The 15,248-nt window shown below is 36.2% G+C and overlaps 1 protein-coding gene across 4 annotated transcripts in view; it reads left to right on the top strand.

Moving 5' to 3' along the window:
• Nucleotides 1–6,777: 6,777 nt before the first annotated feature.
• Nucleotides 6,778–15,248, top strand: part of LOC144432774 (KH domain-containing RNA-binding protein qki.S-like) — a 63,689-nt gene continuing 55,218 nt past the window's right edge. For all 4 annotated transcript variants that reach the window (XM_078121055.1, XM_078121056.1, XM_078121054.1 and 1 more), the window contains exon 1: nt 6,778–7,059. In XM_078121055.1, coding sequence (XP_077977181.1) covers nt 6,909–7,059 — 151 coding nt within the window. In that variant the 5' untranslated portion in view covers nt 6,778–6,908. The remainder of the gene's footprint in view (nt 7,060–15,248) is intronic.

Here is a 15,248-nt window from a genome sequence, read left to right as displayed (position 1 = left end):
GCCACTATTCAACATTAATTCAATTTTGACAAAAACATTATCTGATATATTTGTTTTAAATAACAACACATGCCAGCGAGGGCAATATTACAATTTAGTGCCAGCGAGGGCAATATCACAATTTAGTGCCTGCACAAGCGTTGGCACTCTTTACCAAAATTTTGATGATGTCCGAGCCGAAGCCGAATTACTACAATAATTAATTATGTAAATTATTCATTAAAACGAAAAGCTATGTATACACCAACAAACTTTATATAACATATGCACTTTGCTATAGTTAATACATGGACCAAATGATATTGATTTGAATAATGCATTCTTAAGATATAGCCTAATTACTAAAAAAACATTAATTATGCAAATAAAAAATTAATGTTCACTGGATGTTTACCAAAATCCAATCGGTTCTTGTCATTACCAAATGTATAGCAGGTTTCTTTAAAATCGATGCAGTAGACAGACAGACAGACAGACAGACAGACAGACAGACAGACAGACAGACGTATAACATAACATCCCCTTACGGTACGCAGTCAAATAGCAACTGATACTGCGGCATATTACTTGTCACGCAATTGATATTTTAATTTCACAGCAAAATACTTTATGGTTGACGGTTATAGCAGTCCAAACTGATAAAGTAGTATTGTCTTACATGGTGTTGTCTTCTGTGCATAATGTTTTATTTTTCTGCATATTTCATTTGTGTTTGCTGTAAGGGAATCACGTCGTCTTAGTTTCTCTTACTTGAGACAATGCAGCTTTCTTTTATTTTGTATTTGCTGCCAGCAATAGTGCCGGTGGTAATGTTGATAACAAGCGATGTAATATACATTAGCTTGACTGTATATAATAGTCAGTGTGAGAGTTGCGTCAATTTTTTTGCAAATTATAGTCTCAACGACAATTAAATTTTATTGAAATTCCCACATGCCAGAATAAGTGTGTTGTCAGTATACATCATCCATGTAGTGCTGTTACGTGTCCATGGTCTAGTTACTACTCACATCAAATACATATAATGACATATAACTGAGGCTGACTTTGGCATCGACAAACTCAATGGTATTTGTCGATGAAGCTCACTTTCTTTGACCTGAGCAACCATCCTCGTAAAAGCCCCTTTCAAACAAAATCTGGGCTTCTCTGGTGAGTTTGTAATTGTCTAGTAAATCATAGTGCCTGCTAATCTAACCATTTATTCCCAACTATAATATATCATGTCAACCAACTACGCCCCGGAATAACTTAGATGGTACGTTGTCTTTCTGCTTGGTTGGATTCTAAACAATGATAAGGCGAGTCTTTAATGATTTCTAAACAGAACTGTTCAACTCTGCAAAGACATACATAGCATCGTCCATCTTAAAACATCGATTCTTCACTGATTTAAAGGCTCAATTCTAATAGGGATTACAGTTTAGGTTAGAAAAACAGTCATCGATTAGATTTATACCAAACGGTTTGTCCATAACAAAGCATTGGTTGAATGTAATCATTATATCCAGGCTTAAGACTCGGCTGATAAGATAGATCACTATTTATATGCAAGAACTTGGGATAGAACCCTTGGCCTTTAATAAATAGTCAACTATTCTCGTAGATTTTTACCTCGAAGTGAGTAGAACTCCCTATAGTGTTATACTTCTTCATTTCTCATTTGATACTCTGGATGTAACGTCAAATTATATTCATAAGCGTTCTCTTAGTTTGCCTAATCCTAATGTACAAGTTACTACAACTGCTACATATGTCTCTGTGACTAGTGGTGATTAACGAACAGTAACATGTAGTAGCTCTACAGAAAACCGGACTGTGCCCCTTAACGTCAATGAGAAACTATAGATCCTCCACCAAGGGTCTATGGAGAAAATAAAGAATAGAGATAATATTTGTAATGAGTTGAGGTCACGTGATAATGTCGTATAAAAGCCCTACAATTTACAAAGAGGGAGAGGGCAATTGCTGACTCCGCGTTTTCGCTATTCAAACAAGTTCCCATTTCGCCTGCGCCTGGAGCTCTGCTTGCAGGGATTAGGCGCTCTATATAAAGTCTCCTTTATTATTATTATTATACTAAAACTAAAACTGGGTAGTGTTGTCATCCATCCATCCACCCAACTATACCAAACCAACTAACCTACCTACCTATACCTATCTAACAGCCATCCAGTCATCCAACCAATTAAACAATTAAACAAACAAACAAACAAACAAACAAACAAACAAACTAACTAACTAACTAACTAACTAACTAACTAACAAAAGGAAGAAGAAAACGAAGAAGGAGAAACATTGGTTTTAGTCGTTTTTCTCATTTGTGCCTTTATTTATTTCTTCAAACAATTTCCCAATTCGTTCAAGTTTAGCTGAAGCTGGATAAGTTATCTTTTAAACATCATTGTCGTCAAATGAATGCCACGAACCAGTAAAAACAAATGAATGCCACGAACCAGTACAAACAAATGTAAGCATTTAACATAGCAAAGACTATCTACAAGGTAAACTTTACCATTGGATGCCAATCAAAGCAGATAGTGAAATCAATGACATTGTACAATTTATGAAATATTTAATAAAACAGCCACACCAAAGTTAGAATCTTACTTTATAAAACACATGTTAGATGAAATAATTGGAAATGCATGATATGATATCGTTTAGTTATGAGTCCTTTGTACAACTGTGTCTACGATGTCTGTTTAGTCGATAAATGTCATCATGAGTTAACTTAATTGACTCCTCGCCTACCACTCGCAATGACAGGTGCTTTAAGCCGCATATTTCAAAAATTTTGAGAATGTGGTTTTCTGAAATAAATCATGCCAAAGCGAAATATTTCTTCACGTTTGGCTAGACTCGAGGGTTACAACACTCACGGTCGGTATGAACATCGTCTCCCCATATATCACGAAATGACACATGTGTTTCATCAAACGGGAAAGGTAATTAAAATGATAGCAACTTTAAAATGACAAATGGTCCTGTTTAACAAAACGCACAATGTGTACGCTGTAGATATAGTGTAATACACTTGACATAGACGGTCGCTTCAGGTGATATTAGAAAGAAATATTGGAGAGAGAGAGAGAGAGAGAGAGAGAGAGAGAGAGAGAGAGAGAGAGAGAGAGAGAGAGAGAGAGAGAGAGAGAGAGAGAGAGAGAGAGAGGGAGAGAGGGAGGGAGGGAGGGAGAGAGAGAGGGAGGGAGAGATAGAGAGAGAGAGAGAGAGAGAGACAGAGACAGAGACAGAGACAGAGACAGACAGACAGACAGACAGACGGACAGACAGTCATTTCCATGTCCAGGGTGTCTGTATCTGTCACTTCTCCAACAAACTAAACTGCATGACACATGGCATGTACACAAAATAACATACATTTTATCCTTAAAAAAATCTAAAATGTTTTTATGCAATCATTGAGTTACAAACATGACTTATCTTAACAGTACCTTTACAAGTAGAAATGAATAGTTAAGTTGTTTAATTAATAAATCAAAAAACAAAATATACACCAATTTCTCATAGTCCATATTGTCACTTTCAAAATAAAAGACGCCATGTTACATGTACATGTGGGTCACATACAATAGCAACTATCAACGACACACTAACTCTGACCTCAGACCACCAAACAGTCAGTCACTGAGTCTGCTGGTCTGGGCTCTAACATGTACATGGACTGATTGGCCAACTGTGATATGAGTACTTTGTGACTTTGTACCAGAAGTCTGTGGCACGAAGGTCCTACTACAAAACAATTGCGTCATTAGGCAATACGAATATTCAAAAAGCACCGTCAGTGGCCGATAAAAAACGATACTCTAGGTTTAATATTCATAAATGTCTCATGACGCCGAATGTTCTGTACGCGGACCATCCTCGAATACGAATATAAGGGATCTGACAGTTTAGCTGGCCGGGGGGGTGGGGGGTAGGTGGATTTTTCCAACGGGGCGACAAAAAGTCACTGAACACCTCTCTTTGTAAAACCAAAACAGGCTAACCTCCATCACTTAATTCTAAAACATGAAACCCCCTCCCCTCCCCCATATAATATCTATTTGCTCGGGACTCAGAGTGGACTGCTTTACCATGTCTCACAAATACTTTATATGAATAACACGATACTAAATTATTGACCACACAGGGTAAATATAGTCAAAAAGGAGTTCAATAGCATCTTGACAATAAAACATAGGGTGGAAATCTTAAGATGGTAATATGTACGTACACCTCTCATGGGGCCCTAGGAGGTTCTTGAGATGGGAATATGTACGTACACCTCTCATGGAGTGCTATGAGGTTCTTGAGATGGGAATATGTACGTACACCTCTCATGGGGTCATATGAGGTTCTTGAGATGGGAATATGTACGTACACCTCTCATGGGGTCCTATGAGGTTCTTGAGATGGGAATATGTACGTACACCTCTCATGGGGTCCTAGGTTTTTTTTTTGACATTTAAAGTAAAATCTGATGTGAGATGTGGGGAGGCGGCGATCACCCAGAACAAAACAAATGACACAAAACGATGGAAATAGGGGTAAATAAAGACATCTAGCCGTTTTCATAAGATTTTAAGCAGATTGTTTAAAACCATAATTTCCAGGCTTTATAAGACAGCACCAACATCAACTACATAGGGTTGAAATTAAATAGCATCTTGACAGTTAGAGGTAGGAAAGAGCTTGAGATTGTGATATGTGTAAACCTCTTGGGGTGTCCTAGGGGTCACACAAGCTCTGGAGGTTTTTACTCTTAATACCAATTTTTAGACTATTCAGACCCTTTGAGGCAACAATTTCCAAGCTTTACAAGACATCACCATCAAGTATCAGAAACTAATTTTTATTAATATTTTAGACTATATATGTATCTATGCAATCATTTCAAATCTCTAAAAGACAGTATCATCTAAAATTAGCAATTAATCTTTATATAGAGAATTAAAATGTTTAAGAAAAAATCGATAACGCGTCGACAGTAAAATGTTGGTGTATCTAATTGTTAGCTGGCTGCATGTGTGACCTGGGGGGGGGGGGTGACCTGGGGGAGGGAGGTCCTACGGTGTCTTCCCTAGCAGATCTGGAGTTTTTAAAGGTTATTCATAGCCTTTAAGGTAATATTTCGCAGCTTCGAAAAGCTAAGTTTTAAAGTAGTTTCGCGTGACATATAAAATGGGCCAGATAGTGTCTGTAACATTGGTATAGTGGCATTTTATTGCAGATATAGCAAAGTCACCGGTATGTTAGAGAACTTTAGGTGGTCATACATACTATGTACAATAGAAATCTGATGAGATGTGGTGATTTGTAGTATCGATAATATGTAGTGTCCGAAATAGAAAGTATACAATACATATTAACCCCTTCATACCCAAAGTCCACAACTGTACTTTGTGCAATGTCCCCCACATTCGGCTCGAGTCGATCATGAAATGTCTATGTATCACGTCGAAAACAAATTTGGTGTACACGAGAGATGTGATATTAATGATGATACACATGATAGCCCGGGTTTTACTGATCTATGCACATAGACGGCGTTCTACTGTCAGGGAGGGGGCATGTATACCCCAACAGTATATTTTACATGGACGTATTATTAGGGGATACCACTCAAACTTTGAAGTACGCCCTTTCTCTCTCTATGACTATAAATGACCAATTTCAATGTCAAAAACGTGAACTTGAAATTCGCTTGTAGAGGTGTTTTAACCTTGACTTTCACGTTGTAGCATGATGTTTTCAAGAAGGGGCAAGTCCCAGACAAGGAATTGTTGGTGTGCTACTGAATGGGTACAATCAGGAGCTCACAAACATATTGATTCATGAGAGAGTACTTAGGTGTCGCTTTGGTTACTGATCATATTTCGTATGCAAATTAAGTGCCACGCCCGTGTCCGCCCATGACGCCGGCTACTTTTAACATTGTTTCAATGACAGACGGTTCAGTGACCAGTTTCGAATATGTTGTTGAATTGTGAATCGATTGCATAATATCTCAATTGATAAAAAAGAAGCAAAAGTCAAACTTAAACGTCGTACAAGATGGCGTGACCAAAACAATCACAAATTAACAAACGGCTATGTTGGCGAAAGTTACATCTCAAAGCCAAGATCCTTGGACGTACTCGGTTAATTTTACACCAGCAATGCGAACTTTAGCTTTGTGAGTGAAAACAGTTTATCAGTTTAATGGTAGTTATCAACACACTATATACACACTGAATGCACAGAACGTCTGAATAAATAGTTAGCCGTGAAAGCGTACAAACTCAATTCAATGGATGTTTTCATCGCGAGCAGTGGCTATTCTTATGCGTATTCTCATCTTCTGTTTTAAGATCAGCGTTCAAACAGAAACTTTCCCATTCACTAGCTCTTTAAAAGAAATCTCATTTACCCCTATTGTCAAGTCAAATTCCAACCCCCCATCCTATTCATGACAATCTTCTCTGAAGGAATCTCTATTTGGGTGATACCATTATCATGTTAGGTTGGGGTAGATTTACTTCTTCGCGTAAATGGTATTTATACTCCATTGTAAACAGACGCAGTATAATATTTGAGTAATAAATTTGAAGGGTTTTTTGACAGCTATAACATTTAAGGTAAACAATCAAGCGGTTCTCGAAACGTCACGTTCTATAAAGGGCACGAGAAAAATTGTTCGCAAGTCAGTAAAAGCGGACTCCCCTAATTCCTGAAATTCTTCTGTTTGCGCATGCGTTCTTAATGCACGTGTCAATAAACAAATTTCACTGTCTTCGGAGTGAAGTGCTCAGTAGAGAGGCTACAGGAGTCATCGGTAGTTCGTTACTAACTTCACCTGCTCTAATGCTCACATAGACGTTACAGTTTTAACTCAGGGTGTTTTACTTAAAGCCTTAACCGCGAAAATGAGTACTACCGGAATACTAGAGAAAGAGAAGGAGGTTACAGTAAACGTCAACACTCCAGAATACTTAGCACAACTTTTGAAAGACAAAAAAGCTCTATCAGGTTTACCATTAAATCTGTTTGCACATGTCGAAAGACTACTGGAGGAAGGTGAGTAAAATCAATTTTATGTTGGTTAATTTTTGAACTAAATTATAACAACACGTCTCACAGTTCAACCTGCACTGTAAATTATATTCTAAAAAGGTCGATGGAACATGTTATCGAGTATGGGTTTTAGAACAGAGGGTTCGACAGTCTAGTGACGTCTCTGTATTCGAAAGTTTTCACACGGTGTCGACATCAGGCATCGATCGGCTACTTGGTCACGAAACATTATAAACATAAATACTGGAACATTACAATGTCATTTGACTAAGTTATTGTTGATTATGTACGATTTTTCGGATGACATTTGATATTTTGTCGAAGGAAACGAAACAGATGACGAACATTCCAATACATCCGATAGTGAATTTCATTTGCCGCAAATTCAAGGACGGACGTTCGCCACAGCACTGTACAATACTACTACATGCCCACTACGTGATGAGTACAGTGCTCCTCGGAACTTATTTCAGTGACTTGAGACCAGATTACATTCAGAATAGCTCACAAACAACGGCGTTCTGCATATAGTAACTGTGCGATTATCACAGATTTAATGGCTCCCGAAGCAAACTTTCGGGGTCAAAAGGGAAACGGGGTTTGTTTTTATTTGACCAACTCTTGAGGCTTCGGTCTTTCATGGCGGCGTTGTGGTCGTAAAATTGCTGTGTGAAGTTCGATCTTTATCGTTAACTGTATGGATTTAATGACACGACACCATTTCAATCGCCTTATTTATTGAATGCCAATGCAATTTATGTCGATGGATGGTCAGACGTTGTAAGTAACCGTGGGGAACATTGTGAGTTCAGATTGCCGTGCAAGTTTGACAAAATGACAGCACATCGTTGTTTGCAGTCTGGAAACTTCCTGTATCGACAGCGCCCCACCAGGCCTCTCTCTTCCTCGAACTCGCCTCCCATTCTTAGTGCCAAATTTGGACCGAGACTCCAACAGATTCGTCGAAACTGGAAAGTAGTTATTATACAGTCATTTTCAAGTACTTGTGTGAAATTTAAAGGCTGTGAAATAAGTGTATCTAATCCATGAAACGTTCGTGCAGCCATCCCGGCAATTTTGTGTTTTTATACCACAGGCACCACATTGAAATAGTTTTGCAAATGTACGTATTCCCTCAAGGACCGGGTCGTTTAGACACAGGCAAATCATGGAGTGGAGTATTCCGTAATGTAATTTATCAAAGAAAGCGTCGCGTCTCGGCCTTATGTGTAAACGGAATGCCGTAAAGATTTAATGTTGTAGCTGGAGTAAAGCTCGCTTGAAGGCTTCATAAGTACTTTGATTTGTTGATGACAATATCTCCTTACTGCGTTTAACTTGTAATCTGGAATTAATTTGAGATTTACGATGGCTTGGTTGCAGGGGTGGGTTTTCTTGTCAAAGATTTTGTAACTGCACTGGCAGTTTCTGTGGCCCACCTCATCAACTGGTTACCTGGTAGTCTATTGTATAGACAGAAACGCGCATTCACTCAGTTCTGCTATGCATGGTTGCGTCTTCAGGGGTTTTTGTTTTCCGATGACAATTTTGCATGCGTGGACACACTGAATACATTTCTACCCTGGGGCGAGTGTCATCGTTTTCTGTTTCCTGTGACAGTTTCCACGGCAATTTGTGTCTGTAAATTCCTTGATTAATGGTGTGTTGCTGTGGCTAGAGAAAAAGGGTGTGCAGACTCTTGTCAGGACTCATCCAAATCTTTAAAAAGCACCCTTTTCAGAGAGTTGCTCATCTTGTATTTTTCTAACATGTTTCTATTACAAGAGGTGATTTCATTGTATCTGGTTTGTTTGACTATCTGTATTGTATGGTATGGTTTGCTGTTGTTCACACTGGGTGCAAGTTTTCATGCCAATTCTTTACATCCTCCCTGTATGAGTTGCCAACAAATTAACATGTTGAAAAAAGACTGACTGATGATTATCAAATAAAAATGATATGTGTGGCTAAAAATGTCATACATTGTCCACTAAATCTCACATTCACATAGATACAAGTAAGTTTTTTTTGTGAAATTGTTTTCAGAACCTCAAGTCCCAGTGATTTCCTCTTGAGACACATTACATATTGAAACACTGTTACACAGATGATGACAGTTCAACAAAATAATTAATCTCCCTCATAATTACAGACATAAAGTGTGGCAAATTACAAGACTTAAAATTCAAGATTCTAATTACCATGGTCATTGTTTGCGAAATATTTCTTGATATATTACTGTACAACTGAAATTTGACTGAAAATGAAATGAGGGGAAGTGTGAACATTAATTTGAAAGCTAGAGACAATGTGTGGATAAATTGTAATGTTGGAGAAGCTAATTTAATCACACAGAAAAAGAGAGGTTTGAGTAAATATGAACATTGCAATGTAGACTAGTGTTATTATCATTAAGGTCATATAATAGTAATGTATTTGTGGTGGTGATTAGAATTGAAGCAATGATTACAGCATAGTGTCACTTTAAATGATTCATTTCATCTCTGGCTGGTAATCATTTCGCCAATTCTAGAAACTGAGATAATTAGTCTATCGCCTGATAGACAGTTGATGGCTCTACCTACAGGTCAGAAGTCAATTTTAAGATGCATCATCATGGCACAAAAGGCGCAGTAAGTTAGTGTTGAATTAATGCAGTGACATATAAAAATTCATTGGCTAGTAAGAGATGCATTGTGTATGGCTTTGTCAGCTTATTGATCATCACTCCATTATGTTATAGAACACAGTATCAAGTTTTTGGTTTGACTCAATGCATAGAAGAAAAAGCATGTAGCAACCTGCTAACACACACACACACACACACACACACACACACACACAAATACATACATACATACACAAATACATACATAGAAATGCATAAGGAACTAATAAACCAGTCCGTATACAAATAAAGCTTTCAAATTAATGTTACATACATACATACATACATACATACATACATACATACATACTTATATACATACATACATACATACATACATACATACACACATACACACATACATACATACATACATACATACATACATACATACATACACACATACATACATACATACATACATACATACATACACACATACATACATATATACATACATACATACATACATACATACATACATACATACATACATACATACATACATACATACATACATACATACTTATATACATACATACAGAGAGACAGACAGGTACTGTTATCAATGCAATACAGTTGCTTACTCTGAATTTAACACTTTTCTTCTTTCTATTAAAACTATTAAAATAGCAAAATTACTACATTGTATAAGGATAATCAGCAACTTTTGTTAATTACATATTTTTGATGATTTGTACATGTACTGCAAGTTGATATTTTATTCACAAGTATTTTGGTAATGTCAATGTTGATGTACAGGAGTTGCATTATTTATTTCATTGTCAATTTTTCTAGTTCTACTTCAAATTTTACTGTATGTGAAGGTGTTGAACTGGAGAAGTTGTAAAATCAACTCCAGGTGTTTCCCCAGTGATAATGTCAACACTGATTGGATGGATAGATTTGATTGACAGGGCATTCCCAGTGATGTCACAATGTCAAACCTTTTGACTTGCATTCAGTTGAGTTTGATAAGCCTGCCCTTGGGTGATAGGATGATTTTGATTTGAACTGATAGATAGTGAATATAAACAAGTAATAAAACAATTCATGTTTACACCATCTATGGTGATTTCATCTAATAATTGATGGCTTCTTTCCTTCTATTTACTTTTCAATTTTGATGAGACATCATGTCACTATTTATTTCAATTGGATGCCATGTCAAACATTGTGAATGAATTATTGAAAAGTGAAAGATATTATTTTTATGAGAATCCTGGAAATGGATGTCAGTGTGTAGATTGTTGAAATGCTGTAGTTGGGTCATATGTAAATGATAGTGAACATTTCACTTGTAGTTCCACAAAACAAGGGTGTTAGTTATAAAAAGATTTGACAGGGCTTTGTCCATTCAATGTAACCAGGATGTATAGTGTACAATAGCATATGAAGAAAGGAAATTCCAACACCCCTTTGATTCTGTTTTCCAATACTATAGTAATCATTATTTTGTGATGTGTAGGTCATATGTAGTAGGATTTGTTAATAACAGTACAGACATATCACATTTTTACAGGTACAGTATTTGGTAGACAACATTCAATGTAAAGATCACAACCACCAAACTGAGGCCAATGTTAAGGGGGCTTTCAATTTATGAATATATTATCACCAACTTCATCCTGGTACTTTTACTAACTATATTACTTTGAAATCAAATTGAAAACAGACACTGATTACAATCACATGTCCAACAGCTTTAGGTAGATATATTTGTCTATGGATGAGATAGTTGACAACACAATGAATCTGTTAATGTGTGTATGTAGTGTATGTATGTGTGTGAATGATATGTCAAACGTCATGAACACACAACCTACACTATCAATTTCATAACATATATATACATTTCCATTGCTCTTTTCTGTTTTCTGTTACAAGTCACTTGTGCCCTTAAACAGAGAAAATTGTGCAGATATATGAAGCTATGTGGCTAGTTGTGTTGCTATGGTGATGGAGACAGGTTGCTAGATAATTGGTAACTACAATTAGATTTCAGAGAATAAACCAATTGTAGTTACTACCTACGCAGCTTATAAAATTATACTTTGATTGCAATACAGTAATGTTATGTTGGCTACAAGGACACAGTTCTGGTAATCTTCCACATTATTCAAGTCAACCATATCAGAAGATAAAGTCCATGTGGATGAAATCAAATGATTGGTACACCAGTACACAACAATTTTATTAGAATTGAAACTGGTGGAATGGTTGTGGGTGGTGAAATAATGTTACCATGGCAATTGTCTGACATATCAATTTAAATGAAGACATCTGTTTCAAGGAAGCATGAAGTATTTGAGAAATAGATCCATTTAGTAAATACAGTATACTATAAATAAACAATGCAAATTGCTATGCATGGTTTACAATAATTATGTTAGTGAAGTATAGCTATTAGGAAGCCTACAAATTGAATAAATAGAAAAGTATAAATAATACTGTAAATAAGGACACAGAGAAAAGAAAGGTTATTAATAATTGAATTCATCAGTGCATTTGTGATGTATGATAATGAATTAAGTGTGAAAGATTCACAACAGTATGCCTGTGGATCATTTTTTACCCAGTCTTGGCCCCACGGACGGCCTTATAAATTCCAGGGAAGTATCAATCTCTCCTTCATGTTGAACCCATTTTATATGATAAGAAACCAGATAAGAATGCCAGCTGGTTTGATTCAACATATATATATAATGTAACAAAGTATTTCTTGTGACTTAATGTGAGTTTACTGACAGACTACTTATTGTGTCTAGCTAAATATTCACAATGTTAGTGTCCAACAGTCAATATCACTTTCAAATTCAAGCATTGTATCATCATAGTTCAGTGTTTTGTGAACTTGTTGGTTTTTTCTCTCAAAATTTCTTGTCTTGAAGGAGGCTGGATAGTTTTCATTTTGGTGTACTTGGTTCATTGTGCAAAGCTTGGATTGACTGTGTAGACATACAAACATGTACATGTGTATGGTAGAGATCACAGTTCAACTTGTCAGTTATATCTGGTGACAGTGTGTGTGAGTTTGTATTTGATGTCACTTTTGAAGCTGATTTGTTTTAATCTACACATTACTGGTACATTCTGAGACGTACACTTCTTTATTTTGATATTCTATGACTGTTATGAGTCATTTGTATAAATGTGACAGGCGTTTGTGATGTTTTCTCAACCCCCAAACCTTTATGCCAAAGATATCATGTTGCCTGGATATGACACAAAGGAAGTATGAGTTGTTGCTTTCTCATCATGGTTCCGTCTTTGTCTTCTTGTATCTGCAAAGCATTGTGGGATAGGGAAGGGTGCCATGTTGGTCATATTTTGCCTCAAACTGAGCAGAAAATTGAAATAGCCTCTTTGATCAGAAGTAGTAGTGTGTTCTTTTAACATGTTTCACAGAAAAAGACAACTTGAAAGTTACATACTGTGGCATCTTTACTTGCATTAGTAAAACAGCTCGTAATTTCACTAGAAAGGAAAGCTAGTACTAGTAGCAGAACAGCAATATTGTCAAGTTTTAATTTCAGATGAACAAAAACAGTCTATAGTCTTTTATGTTATTAATAAACCTTGAATGCATTTTTAGTTATTTTGACCAAAATATATCAAAATGACTCATTAAAATATATTCAAGCAAAATTAATAGTGGATGATCTTTAAAGAAAATATTGAACATTATTAATTTAATGTCAATATCCTTTGGCAAATCTGCTGTACTCCTACCTTGAAATTTTCACTATAAGTATAAGAACCATGTCCGAAAGTTTTAAGGTAAAGTTTGTTCATGCTACCCTTTGTTTATTGATCAATTGATCATACAATTTACTTTTTTATAGGACATGTTGAAATACTTATGGTGAAATTGTATCTAGTTAAATGAGATGTAATATTATTGAGTTTCCCATGGATATCAGATATGATGTGTGGAGTCTGAAATAACCCCATAGAGGCTAGCTGTAGTGAGTTAATAGATAGATGTGTAGAGTCAAAAATAACCCCATAGAGGCTATCTGTAGTGAGTTAATGGATAGATGTGTAGAGTCAAAAATAACTCCATAGAGGCTATCTGTAGTGAATTAATAGATAGATGTGTAGAGTCAAAAATAAGCCCATAGAGGCTATTTATAGTGAGTTAATAGATAGATGTGTAGAGTCAAAAATAACCCCATAGAGGCTATCTATAGTGAGTTAATAGATAGATGTGTAGAGTCAGAAATAACCCCATAGAGGCTATCTGTAGTGAGTTAATGGATAGATGTGTAGAGTCAGAAATAACCCCATAGAGGCTATCTGTAGTGAGTTAATGGATAGATGTGTAGAGTCAGAAATAACCCCATAGAGGCTATCTGTAGTGAGTTAATAGATATGATGTGTAGAGTCAGAAATAACCCCATAGAGGCTATCTGTAGTGAGTGAATAGATAGATGTGTAGAGTCAAAAATAACCCCATAGAGGCTATCTGTAGTGAGTTAATAGATAGATGTGTAGAGTCAAAAATAACCCCATAGAGGCTATCTGTAGTGAGTTAATAGATAGATGTGTAGAGTCAAAAATAACCCCATAGAGGCTATCTGTAGTGAGTTAATAGATAGATGTGTAGAGTCAAAAATAACCCCATAGAGGCTATCTGTAGTGAGTTAATAGATAGATGTGTAGAGTCAGAAATAACCCCATAGAGGCTATCTGTAGTGAGTTAATAGATATGATGTGTAGAGTCAGAAATAACCCCATAGAGGCTATCTGTAGTGAGTTAATGGATAGATGTGTAGAGTCAGAAATAACCCCATAGAGGCTATCTGTAGTGAGTTAATAGATAGATGTGTAGAGTCAAAAATAACCCCATAGAGGCTATCTGTAGTGAGTTAATAGATAGATGTGTAGAGTCAGAAATAACCCCATAGAGGCTATCTGTAGTGAGTTAATAGATAGATGTGTAGAGTCAAAAATAACCCCATAGAGGCTATCTGTAGTGAGTTAATAGATAGATGTGTAGAGTCAAAAATAACTCCATAGAGGCTATCTGTAGTGAGTTAATAGATAGATGTGTGGAGTCAAAAATAACTCCATAGAGGCTATCTGTAGTGAGTTAATAGATGCCAGGATAGATGGACAAAGATTATTACTTTAAAAACTACATCTGAATATTTTCTGAATGATAAAGAAACCTTTAGAGGAATGTCAAGTACCACTACCAGTTACATGTACTGTTTCTTATCTTAATAACATTTAGAACTGTTACTCTACAAGTACTATTTCATTATTGTATGCTAATCGTGGTGTTCTTAGCTTCTCCTGAATGTGATGTATTTATTAACCCAATTGAAATCTATCATGTACATGAAGGGGAAACCCTAATAGTCTACCAATACAGAACCTGGAATGGTATGATGACACCATCTCCTATCATTAATACAGCCTATTTAATTACTTCAATGATGTTCAAAACAAGTCTGTGTGGCATCTTACACAGTGCTATTGATTTGACCTGTCCATTTCCAATCAATACTTATATTGA

The sequence above is a fragment of the Glandiceps talaboti genome, chromosome 3, assembly GCF_964340395.1.
Source record: "Glandiceps talaboti chromosome 3, keGlaTala1.1, whole genome shotgun sequence".
Classification (NCBI taxonomy): domain Eukaryota; kingdom Metazoa; phylum Hemichordata; class Enteropneusta; family Spengelidae; genus Glandiceps; species Glandiceps talaboti.
This window is presented reverse-complemented; position numbering and strand designations above follow the sequence as displayed.